General features: G+C 41.8%; 1 protein-coding gene across 1 annotated transcript in view; it reads left to right on the top strand.

Moving 5' to 3' along the window:
• SLC6A5 (solute carrier family 6 member 5) overlaps positions 1–13,807 on the top strand; it is a 32,959-nt gene extending 19,152 nt beyond the window's left edge. Inside the window, exons 13-16 of the mRNA XM_069804039.1 lie at positions 861–960; positions 6,757–6,857; positions 9,948–10,115; positions 12,408–13,807. Coding sequence (XP_069660140.1) covers positions 861–960; positions 6,757–6,857; positions 9,948–10,115; positions 12,408–12,563 — 525 coding nt within the window. The 3' untranslated portion in view covers positions 12,564–13,807. The remainder of the gene's footprint in view (positions 1–860; positions 961–6,756; positions 6,858–9,947; positions 10,116–12,407) is intronic.

The following is a 13,807-nucleotide window of genomic DNA, read 5'->3' as shown; positions in this document are numbered from 1 at the left end:
TTTAAAATTTATCCCTAGCCAAACATCTCCAAAGCACTCATGTAAGTTAGGTATTCATTTAAGAAAAAAAAAAGTTTGTATGTCATATAAATATGCACACCAGTTTTGGGCGCCTTCCCTACCAGATTAGATATATACTGATAGTCCTGGCAAAGTGTGGAGTTAATAATGAAATTCTCATCTAGCCTTGATAGCCTTCTGTGTCTTTTGTCCCCTAATTCCTCCGGCATTATAAACTCGCAGCAATTCCAAAAGGAGATGCACAAAATCTATCTTGCTGTTTTATTAATCCTTTCCCCTCCTCTTTCTTTCTTTCCCCTCACCTCATCACCTAGCAGCCCAACTTTGCTGTGCCAAAGCCTAGGATGGATTCAGTCCTTCCTTCACTTGAATTCTACTGCTTAATCTCTGCCCTGAAGATAGGGTATTATATCCTTTCCAATGAGATGAACTGGACCCGCTATTACAGTACTACTGGTTTCAATGGTGATTTTGCTTTTGAAGCAGTATGAAGCGGTTAGAGGCACTGCTGGTGGAAGGTCTGGTTGCAGTTCAGTCCTCAATCTGAAAGGACTGAAAGCAGTGTCTTCCCAAGGTATGATAACTACCAGACTCAGGTGTACCCTCTGCTTTTTTTTTCTTGTTGGATTGGATATTCATTCAGCCAGAAGGAAGAAACTGTAGTGCGTCATGAGCCTGTGTCCAGTCAACGTTTGGATGCTTGCTTGGGGTACGGAGTCCTGGGTCCTGCTCCTGCCCATTTTGCCTACCTTAGCGTCAGTTAGAGTTGTGACACATATGAAGAGAGACACCAGCTACATGCCACAAATAATGGCTCTTTTATCCTTTTTTTTCTTTAGGGTGGAATGTATATGTTACAGCTTGTGGACACTTACGCAGCTTCTTATTCTCTTGTCATCATTGCCATCTTTGAGCTTGTTGGAGTTTCCTATATATATGGTAAGAAAAAATACTGTTATTGGACAGCCTATGTCAACGTAACATTTTACCATATGGTAAAGTAGCTGGTAAGGTTAAATTCTTAAGGAAAGGAGTAACACTTTTTTTTTTTTTTAAATAGAAAGCCTCAGAATTCCCTTATTTTGAATGGAAGCATAATGGGACTTCATTACTATAGGATTCTTTTAAATACATGTATTCAAAAGACTTTCATATAGTCTAATGACCTTTCCTTGCCCATAGCTTAAAGCCAATGCTTAGAGATGAGTATAAGAACAGACCAAGCATTTAGTGACGCTTCTCCAGGGGCTCTTTCGCACTCCAACAGCTTTAGTGTCAGAGACTTCCTGAGCCAGAAGTAGTATCTTTGCATTGAACAACTTTTGAAGGATTTGTTTTCCATGTACACATCCAGCCTTCCCATTAGCCCACCCGTCCGTAACACAGAATCAAGACTATGCAGCTACTCAGAGTGATAAATTACGCACAGTGGCAACACCAGTTATGTCGATCCATGCTGACGTACATTAAATGATGAGGAAGATCCTCAGCTAGCATAACGCAGTGCAATTACCTCGATGCTACTGTAGCAACATCAGTTGATGCCAGCTGGTGATTTGCTCCCAAACCGGTCCGGTGCTTTCAGGAGGTTGGTTCTTGGAAATGTGTGGTCTCAGATGGTTGTGGTAGGAAATGTGAAGATCTCCCTACATAACAGATGATTAATTTATGGCTGGAGCGTGGTGGTGCCACTTAAGACTTGCCTTCAAAAGCAAAGTAAGATCTGAATCTCAGTGTTGAAGATGACAAAGATAAGGCTGTTTCCTCTGTTGCTGTGGTCAGGAATGAATTATGTATTTTGTGTCAGCTGGACATAAACAATCCCAAGACCTTCTGTTGAAGGTGCATATATAGCACCATGATTTTAGGCTCTAGTCCGGTGCACTGGTTACTTAGATCTACCTACATTGTGGGGTCCACTCTGTAACATAAATGCATTAAAAAATCGTATGTAATTCAAAACACGCAGAACTTGCTGCTCTTGCTTGAGAAATGAATGTTATAGACAGGACAGGGAATCAGCCCTTCCGTGTTTTCTCCAATTTCATGGAAGTACAGAAGTGTATTTTATCTCCACTGACATCCAGTCCAGTGAGAAGGCCTGAGTGGTTGTAAGCTAAGAAGTCAGATATGACCTAGTGAGGAAACGTTACAGAATACAATGGAAAAAGTCAAAACACTGAGAGAAAAGTTGATTTAGACCGATCACGGTTTGGTTGATCAAAACGCTTGTTGTTTTTAATGTCCCTGAAATGTAAGTATTTTAATTAGAGTCAGTTTAGAAGTGTAATCTCTGTGAGTGAAATGATATTGGTAACTGTGATCAGTTTTACATTCAACCAGTCTTCTCAAAGGACCTGAGTGTAATGCTTTGAGATATCTCCTGAAGTGCAGTCGAGAGATGGATTTGGGGGATTATTTAGCAGAACTCCTGGTTTGAAAAATCAATGCTGGCAAGTTTTGCCATTGCTCTGTGCTTCACTTTCCATGAAGACATGTAAGGTTTGCCCATTCCCTCCCCCTGGTTACCACCACACTTAGCATTTACGCGTTCCTGTGGCAACACCACCAGGTACATGTCACCTGAGTCATTAGCATCTGGTTACCGTACTGACCAATTTCCCAGTTTTCCTAAAATCAACGCAATTCCATAAGAGAAGGTGAGTGGGAATGCTCAAGAAGAGTATAAGGGTTTGTTGGGTTTTTTTTCCCTTCCTCCTCCTCATCTGTTTGCTGAGAGCATGCCTGAACGACGCTGTGCTAAAGCACCAGATCTTGTCGCTCTTCCTGGCCAGCAGCATCTACAGCATCACCTGGTCTGTCCCCAAAAGATTGCCCCCTTGAAAGCCATTGCCGTCAGCGTGCAAGATAAAAATTCCTTCCTTAGAGTATTTTTCAATAACCCCCAAACTACTTAAATCTGTGGAATTTCTTTGTTCTGTATGTTTTTAAATAAGGATGAAGGTAAATTGTGAGCAAATACTGCTCTGTTCCTCCTCTGAACACTGTGTGGCAGAAGCACTACAGACCTGCCTTTGTGGAACAACGGTGTATTTGGCTTGTAAGCAAAATTGCTCTGGCTAGCGCCTGCTTTGCCCAACAAATCCAGTATTCCTTAAAACGCTAACTGTTATGAAAAACATAAAACAATTCAGAAATAGTCATAGCACTGCAAAGGAAGGATTCGAATAGAGGAAACCTTTTTTTTTTTTTTTTTTTTGAGTTACATATTACTTTAACGTAATCAGACTTGGGAAAGATCTGCCGATTACAAATCATTCCTTCCATGCTTTCTGTACCAACTGATCGTTAATCAACAGACATTAGTAAGGCCTTTGATTTAAACTGCTTCAAAGATTATTCCCTGGAATTAACCTTTTGCTAGACTAAAGAGCTTCCAGTCTTTTACATGAAAAATAGAGATTTACTTTGCAATCATTATCTGCTTGACTAATGTATCGCAGCTACTTCTGCCGCATTAAAGCTGCTTTGCCAAGGACTGTTAATAGGAATGCAGCTTGTATATTTGTGATTTGCATGTTATAAATACAAGTGAAGCTGCTGCTCTTGTTATATTCCTTCAAGCAGTGCTTAAAATTGGCATAATATATCTTCAAGCTCTGACAATTGCTCTTTTACACTCCACTGACACTTTTCTCGGTATACTTGTACTCTTCATAGGAAGCAGATTGGCACAATAGCGGCAGGTGCTTTTATGATGAAATAAATCTATCTTTAGTTCTTGTTACATGTTCTGCTTGCTGAGGTTGTTGAGATTTTTAAATTAAAAAGAGGCACACTTGGTTATTTCCTTGCAATCACTTATTTTTCAGTAGAGTCAGTGCTACATAATCCAGTCAAATACTGGTTTTTATTTCACATGCCGGTATAGATGTTTATTCTCCAGTTGTTTAGATTACGATGCATGATTGGTAAAGAATAGCTTAGAGCTGCGGGTATTAATTTAATCATCAGCATAATTCCCACTGTTGCATTTTGTAACGTGAAGCTAAATACAAAGATCCTTGTGCTTGAAAGAAACACTGTGGGAGACTGAAAATGTATGACCTTAACTTTGTTTGTGCTCCTTCTAGATCTGTTTTTTGACAGGCTGTTGTTGGGAAGGCTCATTGTCGGAGTGAGCGGTAACTGCTGCAGTGTATTTGTAGAAAGTAATTTTGAACATTTTTACCTGTAGAAGAATATTGAAGTAGTTGTCTGTCTAGGTTTGCATTCTCCTTTTTAATGGATTTTATATCTGCAGCACTTATGAATACATCATCCTACTTTAGAGAGTGGAAATTGAGATATGGAATATCATGTCTCATTGTTTATTTCCCAAAGTTATTCAGCAGGCCTGACTGATCTGAGAGGGAAACGAGACACACTAAGATTTAGTCATCATTCTGTTAACTAAAGCAGCCTTTGCTTTTTTCTGTGGAGCCTGACAAACCCATTTTCAGCCTTTCACTGGGAAAGAGATGGGTGCTGTGTAATCCCTGTATCTATCTACATGCATTTGACTCTTGAACTGCTAATATTTAAAAGTGCCTTAAACTGTGAATGTCTGCTGACGATTGCAGGAAGGAACAGAATTTTTTTAATTGGAGTTTCAAACGAATCTGTGCACTTTTGCATGAAGCTTGCACGAATGTTGGAGGCAGAAGCCCCTGGTAACTATCCAGTTAGGTATACCTCCTTTGCAGCAGCAAGCGTGGCTGAAGTAGAGAGACTTGGACGAGCTTTAAACTTTGTGGAAAGACCCTTCAGCCCGTACCTTGTGCTGTTGCAACTAGTATAAAACTAGTTTTGCTCCCACCGCAGCGTGAGCATCTCCCACGTAGCTTGCTGCAGACGGTGCACTGAACTGTAATATGCAGGTAAATAAAATGCAGGGGCAAATCATTCCGTTGCAGCTAAGATCTCCTTTCATGTCCCTGACACGGTGACCCTGGGGGTTACATTTGGTCCAGGCTTACAAAGCTCTCTTACAAAAAGGGGAAGCACACGATGGGTCGGATGGGTGCTGAAGTACGGTGATTCCAGGGGTAGTAAAAATTACCTGTATTTTACAGAGAAGAGAAGAGGCTTTCTGTAGTCAGTGAAAATGGGAAAAAGAGGGAGAGAAATTACAGTTACAGAAAAAAAATGTGCCACCTGGGTCCCCTTGGGTTAGTTTTCTAAGCTTACATCCACTGCAGGTTGTACTTTTCCCCTCCCCTAAATACAGTTCTTGCAATACCATCTTGTTTAATTTCTGGATTTTGCTTCTCTATTTCTTATCATAACGCTTTTTTTTTTTTTTTTTTTTTTTAGCTTTTCTCAGACATGCTATCTGCCTGGACTGGCTTAATCTGTGCTCACCCTCTGAGCTGGGCCTTTAAGGCTGCCCTAACACCATCTAGCCCTGCTGCTTTCTTAGGGGTGCATCAGAAGACACTGAATATCGAGCCATTGCTATTTTTTACCTGCTGGGCCACCGCTTCTTAATTCTGGGAACAGTCAGGTGGATAGATTTAGTTCTCCTTGATATCAACAGAAAGGCTTCAAAATTATGTGGATCAAGCCTGGGGATTATCCCTTCTTAAATTCAGCAGCTGCAGTGGCTGGCTATAAGGGCAGTAAGAACACAAAGCTGTTTATTCCTTTTGTTCCAAGTATTTCCTCCCTTACTCAGTGACTTCTCGCCAACATTTAAGCTCAGTCTCTGTCCCCACATCGTAAAAGTTGCACTAAATGCTGTAGAATAATGCTTTGTAAAATTTAAATGACAGAGACGATCACCTGCCTCATTTGATAAAATTGGCCCGAACTGGAAATGTTTGTGTGACAGAGGAGCTCGGCCTTGGCCCCCAGACCTCCTCCTTCTTGTCGTCATTAAAAAAGCTGGAACAAATTTCAACGTTGTTGTTGTTACTTTTGGATAAGTTACTGATTGCTGTACTGAGCAGGGGCCGTTTACCTAAACAGCTCTGCAGAGAACAAGGCTGAAAAGCAGACTGGCTTTTATCAGATGGGCAATAGCAGCTACTGGGCTGGCACAGCTTTTCCAGTCGCATGGCATGGCCAGGGAGATAGCTGCAGAGGTGGCTGAAATACCCTTTTGCAATCATCTCGTGTGTTTTATGAACTCAAGTAACTTTATAGATGCGATCAATACAATAATCTGAAGAATTAACACATCAGTCAATCTGTTTGTTCAAACAACATTGAATATAATTTAAAATATTTACGGGTGCTCTCTAATAATTGTAAGTACTGCTTACATATCAAACGAAAAATAACAGGATATTACCGGTTTTAATGCTAAGTGATACAATCATCCCGTACCCTGGTCACGTAGTAGGTATAGAGAAGCTCAGATATTATCTGTGCTGAAACAGGTATAGAAATATTAATAAGGTTCATCTTCGCAGCAAAATATAACAAGTATACATATAATTGCAGCTAACCGGTAGGTACTATTAATGCTTTAACCCGGAACATACTGAACACTTAATCTTGATGTAAAAGCTCAATTTTGCTATAATCCTTGGGAAGTAAATATTTTATTAGGATGGTTCCCACCATAATAGTCTCATTTTTTACTGTGTGGTTAGGTTCTCCATTGAGGTTTTCGAGCAACAAGTCAAAGTCTGTTTTTGTAATTAGACACAAGGGAGGTCACAAGAGCTGTGTTGCAAATTGCAGCCGGTTTCTTTCACACCTAATTGCATTTCCATTTGCTATTTACAGGATTGCAAAGATTTTGTGAAGATATAGAAATGATGATTGGATTCCAGCCAAGTAAATTCTGGAGAGTCTGTTGGGCATTCGTGACACCAACTATTTTAACAGTAAGCAAAAATTTTTTGAATGTCTTCTCCGAGGAGTTTTGTTGTTGTTTCTTCATCATTCATGATGTTTCTGAATGCGGTAATTAGCTCTTGGATGCAGATACCCAGACACACGCGCGCATGCGTGCACGTGTGTTCTCGCATGTGTGCGTAGCAGATGAAGCAGAGCCTAAGTAAGGTTTTTTTTGGTAGAGAGCCATGGTGAGCCTCCACACGCTGCTCTGGTAGCCTTTCCCCGTCTGTGCGAAATGCTGGGATGGCATACCATTGCATACCAGCGGTTTTGACTATTGTATACGTGTGTGTGCTTGGAATATATATGTAGGTACATATAAATACAGAGAGGGAGAGGAAATTGCACGATCCTCCCATCTGTTCTTAGGCCGAGCTAGGGACAAACCATTTTATTGAGCCAGCCATAAACTAATCTGAGAGACGTGCTTTGGGGAAGGGCTTACGTGGAAATGTGAGCGGCAAAGTTTTAGCTGCAACAGACGGAGATATTTTTGCAAAGGTGGATACAGCTATGTTCCTGATAATAAATAGAAATCACTTGAGTTTCTCTAAAAAAAAAAAAAAAAAAAATAAAAGGGGGGGGGGGAAAAAAAGGAAAAAGAAAGGAAAAAAGGACTGTTGTTTCCAACCCCTGCAGGCACCGAGGCGGTGAAGGATCGCTCGCCCCCCCGGCATCCGCAGAAGCCCGGGCGACTGGAGCCCACCGCCCCCCCGGCCCCGCCCCCCGGCCCCGCCCCCGGCCCCGCCCCCTCCCGGCCCTTCCCGCCGCCCCCGCCAGGTGGCGCTGTGCGACAGCGGCTGGCCGCGCGCCGCCCGGGCCGGGGGGAGACACCGGGACCTTGGGGGGGGTCCCGGGGCTGCTGGGAACTGCATCGACCTGCGTGTGTTTCATTTCAAAAGAATAAATAGGGGTTTAAATTTACAGGCAGGTTGCGTTTCGTTTATTTTTGTGGGTTTTTTTCTCTTTTTTCCTGTATTTTATTTTTATTTCTACTCCCAAACCCCGAATGATTCTTTACTTGGAATTTAAATCTCCGTTGAATCTAAAAGATGGCACGTTCTCAATGTTACCGTTGCTACGCATGTTTTGTCGAGTCCAAGAGCCAACGTATAATAACTATATCTATATTTACTCTCTAGCTCTCTAACGCAACACTTCCTTTGCATTTTAACCTGAGTACAGATACAATCTTTAATTGCATCTCATGTTTTGGCAGAAGAACAAAATAATTCCTCCAGCCATTTCAAAAGCATTCGGCTTGATAAGTCAGTATAAAACAACCGAGCCTTCTTTTACCGGTATTTTATGTTTGAGAGCATGTACTTCAGCCTCAAAGTCCTCAGGCCTGGACCGCAGGTGCAGCAAGATTATCAGTATTTGTGTAGGGTTTTAAAAACTTATCGTTTCACAGCAGTCCTAAATAGTTCCTACAAGTATTCATCCATGTTTAGGTACAAGATAAGAAAAGTTATTAGAATTTCTGAAAAGACACGCATTTTCAAACGTGTGGTGTCTGTCGGGTGGGGTGAAGAAGCAAAATGGGGACTCCACAGTCCTCAGCAGTCACTTCTTCCAGAGAAGTTGTATTTCGGCTTCTGTGCTGGGAAGTTCCTATTTGTGCTGGTCTTCAGCGCAGTGTAAGTGTCAGTAAATCTTTTTATTTCGGGGCGGGGGGGGGGGGGAAGCTCTGGCCAAAGTTAGTAACTTTGGTATTAATTCAGGAATAAGGTAATTTTTTTTCTGAAAACTGAAAAAGGTTTAGTTTTTGCAGACAGGGATGCATGTGTGAAGGGACTAGTGAGTTTTGGCGAGCTCAACAAGACCCTGAGTCGCGAGGAAAAGAAATTTTCTACGATAAAAACAATTTTTCCAATGGCCGTAATGAAGATGTTCTACTTTCCCGCATAGATTTTCTTTACCGATTGTCTTCGCTGATGTATAGTATTGCTATGCATGAAAACCAGGTAGATCTATCTCACCTATCCAGTGGCAATTGTTCTTTGATTGTAACAGTATATAGTTCGCAAATCCCTTTTTAAAAGTTTGAAGACACAGCGCAGTTCGTAGTATTAGGATAACACCAACGGCAATGTGTTTTTTCTCTCTTGAGGGCCTTGTTACAAACAAAGGTGTGTGCACATGGGTGTTTTATCTCTTTTTTTTTTCTTTTTTTCTTCCAATGGTTGTTTTCAAGATGCTGCCTTAGACCCATCGTTACCCTTCTGAAGGGAATGATAAGGCTTTTCTGCAAATTGCTCGATTCCTTTACTGATCAGACTTGCACTCTTAGCTACTGCCAGTAATCACAACCAGGGAATAGGAAATTTTGTTGTCTCTTAAGAAAAGCAAATTTGGGAAGCAAACGAGCTCAGCTGAAACTTGCGTGTTCTGTTGTTGTTCCCTCCAAATGTAATACTTAGTGAACTTACGGTGAGAAATAAATTGACGCTGATCAGTCGTAATTCTATTTTTATGCGATGGAAAGAGACAAAGCAAAACCAGGCAATACATTCTTTTCTGTTATTGCCTCTGTAAAGCTAATATTTGATACATTTGGATAGTCTAATATTAGACTTTCAATTACTCCACATCTCTGGAAATAAAATGATCATTTTTATATGTGCCTTCACCTAGTTATACTGCTATAAATCTTCTGTGTGCAATTATTGCGAGCACAGGCATTTCCCAAAAGTTACTGAATTATGCACAAATGTGAGCAGATGTATTGCTATTCATACAGTAAGCAAAATGGAGTAACTTGGCATAATCACATTAGGTAAAACTGCCAATAGACCATGTAATAAAGCATGTTACTCTAGGGACAAGATCCTAATTTCAGTTCTTCTGGCATAAATACAGTGATTTTTGTGGGATTTTGCAAGATTTCCAGGCGACTCATTAGATTCCGACTCTGACCTGTGTGTTGCAGCTTGTGTGAGCGCCCTGCCTTAGGTGTGTGTACTTTTTATCTGCATTCCATATATACCAACTGTGTGTGTGGATACCTACCGTTTGTTGCATAGCAGGCTTGTTTTGCTTATTCAAACATATTTGTTTTCCTTCCTTGTTTCCAGTTTATTCTTTGCTTCAGTTTTTACCAGTGGGAACCAATGACTTACGGAGCTTACCACTATCCAGGCTGGTCCATGGTGCTTGGATGGCTGATGCTGGCCTGCTCAGTTATCTGGATCCCAGTTATGTTTGTGATAAAAATGCATCTAGCCCCAGGCAAATTTATTGAGGTAATTCTTCTGTCTTTTTTGCTGCTTAAAAATACGGTCACAGGAGACTGTCTGGTTTATTTTACATTGATTTTTGTGATATTGAATGTCTAATAGTGCTAAGATTACTTTCTGGTAAGCTAGTTATTGTGTGGCAAAGAGGTGCTCGCTTGATTTAAAATGCAGACCTTCCATTCCCTGTTCCTCAACAAAATGCTCTTAAATTGTCAAGTGATTACTTTCATGAGAACTAGAAGGAGTTACAAATTTCACGAGCCCCGGTATGGCATTGCTGCGGGAACGTTGTTCTAGGTTTGTTGGCCTTTTTTGCAAAAGCAGCACGCAGAGGTAGGAAGCATCAGCTGCTGGTGCGTATCGCGTCGCAGCGAGCTCAGCAGCCAGCTCTAGGAGACGTCAATCCGGGGTCGCCCGTTCGCAAAATGCGAGATGGTTGGATACCCGCTTCATCCGGGTTGCGCTCCAGGAGGTTGTGCCACTTGATGAAGTTCAGGAATAAGATGTACGAAAAGAACTCATGCTCTACAGCTCAAACTGCTCGTTATAAAACTTAGCTGGCAATCTTCCCCCCCGACCTCCTTCTTCATTTCTTTATTTTTCTTGAATAAGCTGATCCTCTCTGGCACCTGAGCTTAAAAAACAATTCCAGGTGGCGCTTTATTTTTCACGCTGCTTTTCTTTATTTTGCCAATCAGATTCCTGCCGCTTCCCCCCACCACGCCAGAAACGGGGCAGTCCCCTTCTGCTCCCTGTCCCCGTGCCGGGGTCCTGCCTCGGTTCCCCGGCTGGTCCCATCCCGCTGGCTCCTCAGTTCCTCGTGGGGCACGGTACAGCAATGTCTTTCTCATGTCAGCATTTCATTCCTTCGTTGCCTTCACCTTGTCTTCTGAAGAAGTTCAATGCTCCTATTTTTGGCCTTTGAGGCTTTTCTTGGTTCTGCCCTCTTGTCACTGCATGCCGCTTCTGCTGTTGCCTCCTCGGGATAAGGAACAGACACTCGCCTCCCCTTTTCGTAGCCGCTTTTGCAGTTCAGTTCTCCTGCAGAACCCATCGGGGCTGTTACATGCCTCAAAAATGAGAAGGAGAGAAAATGCACTTAAAATAGAATAATCTTTTTGGTCTCTCAATATGTCACACTACACATGCCTAAGGGAAAAGACCGTGCTTTTCTGCTTCGCATAGAGCAAAGGAATTCAATATTAAGTGGTGGGACACCCTAGGGAGAGCATCCAAGTAGACAGTTGGGACTAGGCAACGAGGCCGCTTGTCTAAAGGGCCATTTAGCCATTGCGTAGAGCACGTTGGAGTGCGTAGGTCAGGAGACAACTGCTCCTACTGGAAATGAGCTAATGTGAAATTAGACTTACTTGGTCGTCGTCGCCTAAGTTTCCCTCCTTGAGACCGATTGTTCTGCTCCCAATCCCCTAATTTATGTGTGTTGTAATGGCATATATATTGCCGCAAAAATAGGGTGCTCTCCTTACCGTCCCTCTAGGGGTGTACCCAAAGAAACACCCCAAAGTTGGATCTGTTTTGAAGGGGCTTTTGCTGAAGCTGTTTCAGCTGTAGCCCAGTATTTCCTGAAGATTGAGTCTGCTGCATAAAATTATTATGGTTGATTTGGGAGGTAAGAGTTGCAAACTGGTAATTAAGCAGAGATTAAAATAACTGATATAGAGGTCTGATTCACTTTATTAGGTAATAAACTTATAATTGTTCCCTCTTAAGTCATCAGAAATATGTTTTCTTTCCTTTTTATCTGTAAATGCGCCAATCAAATCACATATTCAATAAAGAAATCAGCGGAAAGATTAGAAGATTTTTGTTGTTTGTCAGGTTAACGTTCTCTTCTTTCTTTTCTTCCTGCAGATGGAAATGAAACATTTTGTCACCTCAAAATTAAAATCTCTATTCATTCATAGCAATGTACTTCTTTTTGGTCATTTGTATACTTTTGGGAAATATGCTAAACAGAAATCCAGTTATTTTTATGCAGTTACCCACTGCTTAGACCATTGGACTAAGTAATTGTGCACATGTCCTTCAGTGAGCCTTGGAATCTGTAGCGGTGCTTCTGAGCCCCCCTCAGATGGTGCGGGGGAGACTGTATAATTAAAATCTGGGCACTTTATCCTCTATTAATCTTGCAAACTTTGTGCAAAACAAACACTGAGCAGTGGAGCATTGCAGGGCCGTCATCAATAACCTTAAATGAGCCTATCCTCATTTCTTCTGCATTGTAATTCTGCTCCGTAACTTCAAGTGAGACTCTCTTTTCTCTCCCCCACATTGCAGCGACTCAAGTTGGTGTGCTCTCCACAGCCTGACTGGGGTCCGTTTTTGGCCAAGCACCGTGGTGAACGTTACATGAATATGATTGATCCACTGGGAACCTCTTCCCTGGGACTTAAACTGCCAGTGAAGGATATAGAACTGGGGACCCAATGCTAATGATTATTAACGTGGGTGGCAATAACATTGTCAGCCTTTTCTGATCTTTTTTTTCCATTTTGCTTCCCCGACGTTTCTTCGTTTCCTTTCTGCAGTGCCTGAAAGTGGTTGCTTAGGAAAGTAGGACTTACTGTTGCATGCCATAGGGAAGACCTAGCTAGACCACTTCCAGGTGTAGGTGATGCCCATGACGTGTTCTGTACCCGCTGAAACAGCAAAAGCATATCGTGCAACAGGCGACATACCAGGTTTTGCCAGGTGGCGTAGGAATAAATGAAACACAATGGAAAAATCCTTTGAAGGAACTTCTGTGCGGAATTTGAGCTGTTTCACACGAGCATCCTTGTAACCGGCAGCTATGATGGGATTAGGATTTTGTTAGCGGTGTAATCGAAGGGGACTTCAGCCCTCGGATGGGGTGGAAGTAAGCAAAGAAGGGGATCTCCTGTAGTCCTGGTATAAATCCAGCATAAGGCTCTTGCAGCAAGCAGGGTCGCTTTGTCTACGCTGACAGCAGACCTTGACCCGTTGTGTCTGCGCGCTTCTTTTATGAGTATGAATTAAACTAACTTTGAGGACTTGTTATCTAAACAAGCAGAGGCCCTTTAAACAGCACACCGGGAAGCAACACGTGAGATCGGAACAGAAAGACAGTAATGCATTTGATCTTTTCAAGTAGAAAAAGAAAAGCAAAAATTAAAGAACTTATCATTTGAGACTGGGACTAAACTGCGTTTGAGTCTAGAAGTAGTTTAGAAATGGTGCCAGGCTGAGGTGTATGGGCATCACTGTTTAAAGTACTGTCATATGTTTCTTTTGATAATTTGATACCTGTCATTTAAATTAAAAATGCCTCAGTTATAGGGAGTGTCTGAAACCTTGCTCCACACTTAAGTGCAGCTGTGGCTTTATTTGCTTCACTCCAATACTCTGAACATGGTTTTCCTTGTTTCTCTGCTTTTGTTTACAGTATCTCCTCAAGAAGCCATCATATAATTTGTGCCTAACTTTGTATTCTTACAGTGGTAAGTGTAGTCTAGTTACCACCTGACAACAGTTATTAGAAGCTAGATGTGTTGTTCAACTTTGTGACTCCCCATTCATTCTCCTATAAACATCTTTATATAACCTTTAGATGATGTATTCTTCTCTTTCAACCAATGGGGAAATAGCAGAACCCCACTTGTCTATATATTATATATATAGCACGGAAATTCTTCAAAGCAGTGTTCTCTCTGAAATGT

This window comes from Haliaeetus albicilla, chromosome 16 (genome assembly GCF_947461875.1).
Source record: "Haliaeetus albicilla chromosome 16, bHalAlb1.1, whole genome shotgun sequence".
Taxonomy (NCBI): domain Eukaryota; kingdom Metazoa; phylum Chordata; class Aves; order Accipitriformes; family Accipitridae; genus Haliaeetus; species Haliaeetus albicilla.
Note: the sequence above shows the minus strand (reverse complement) of the source record. Positions and strands in the feature narration are given on the sequence as shown.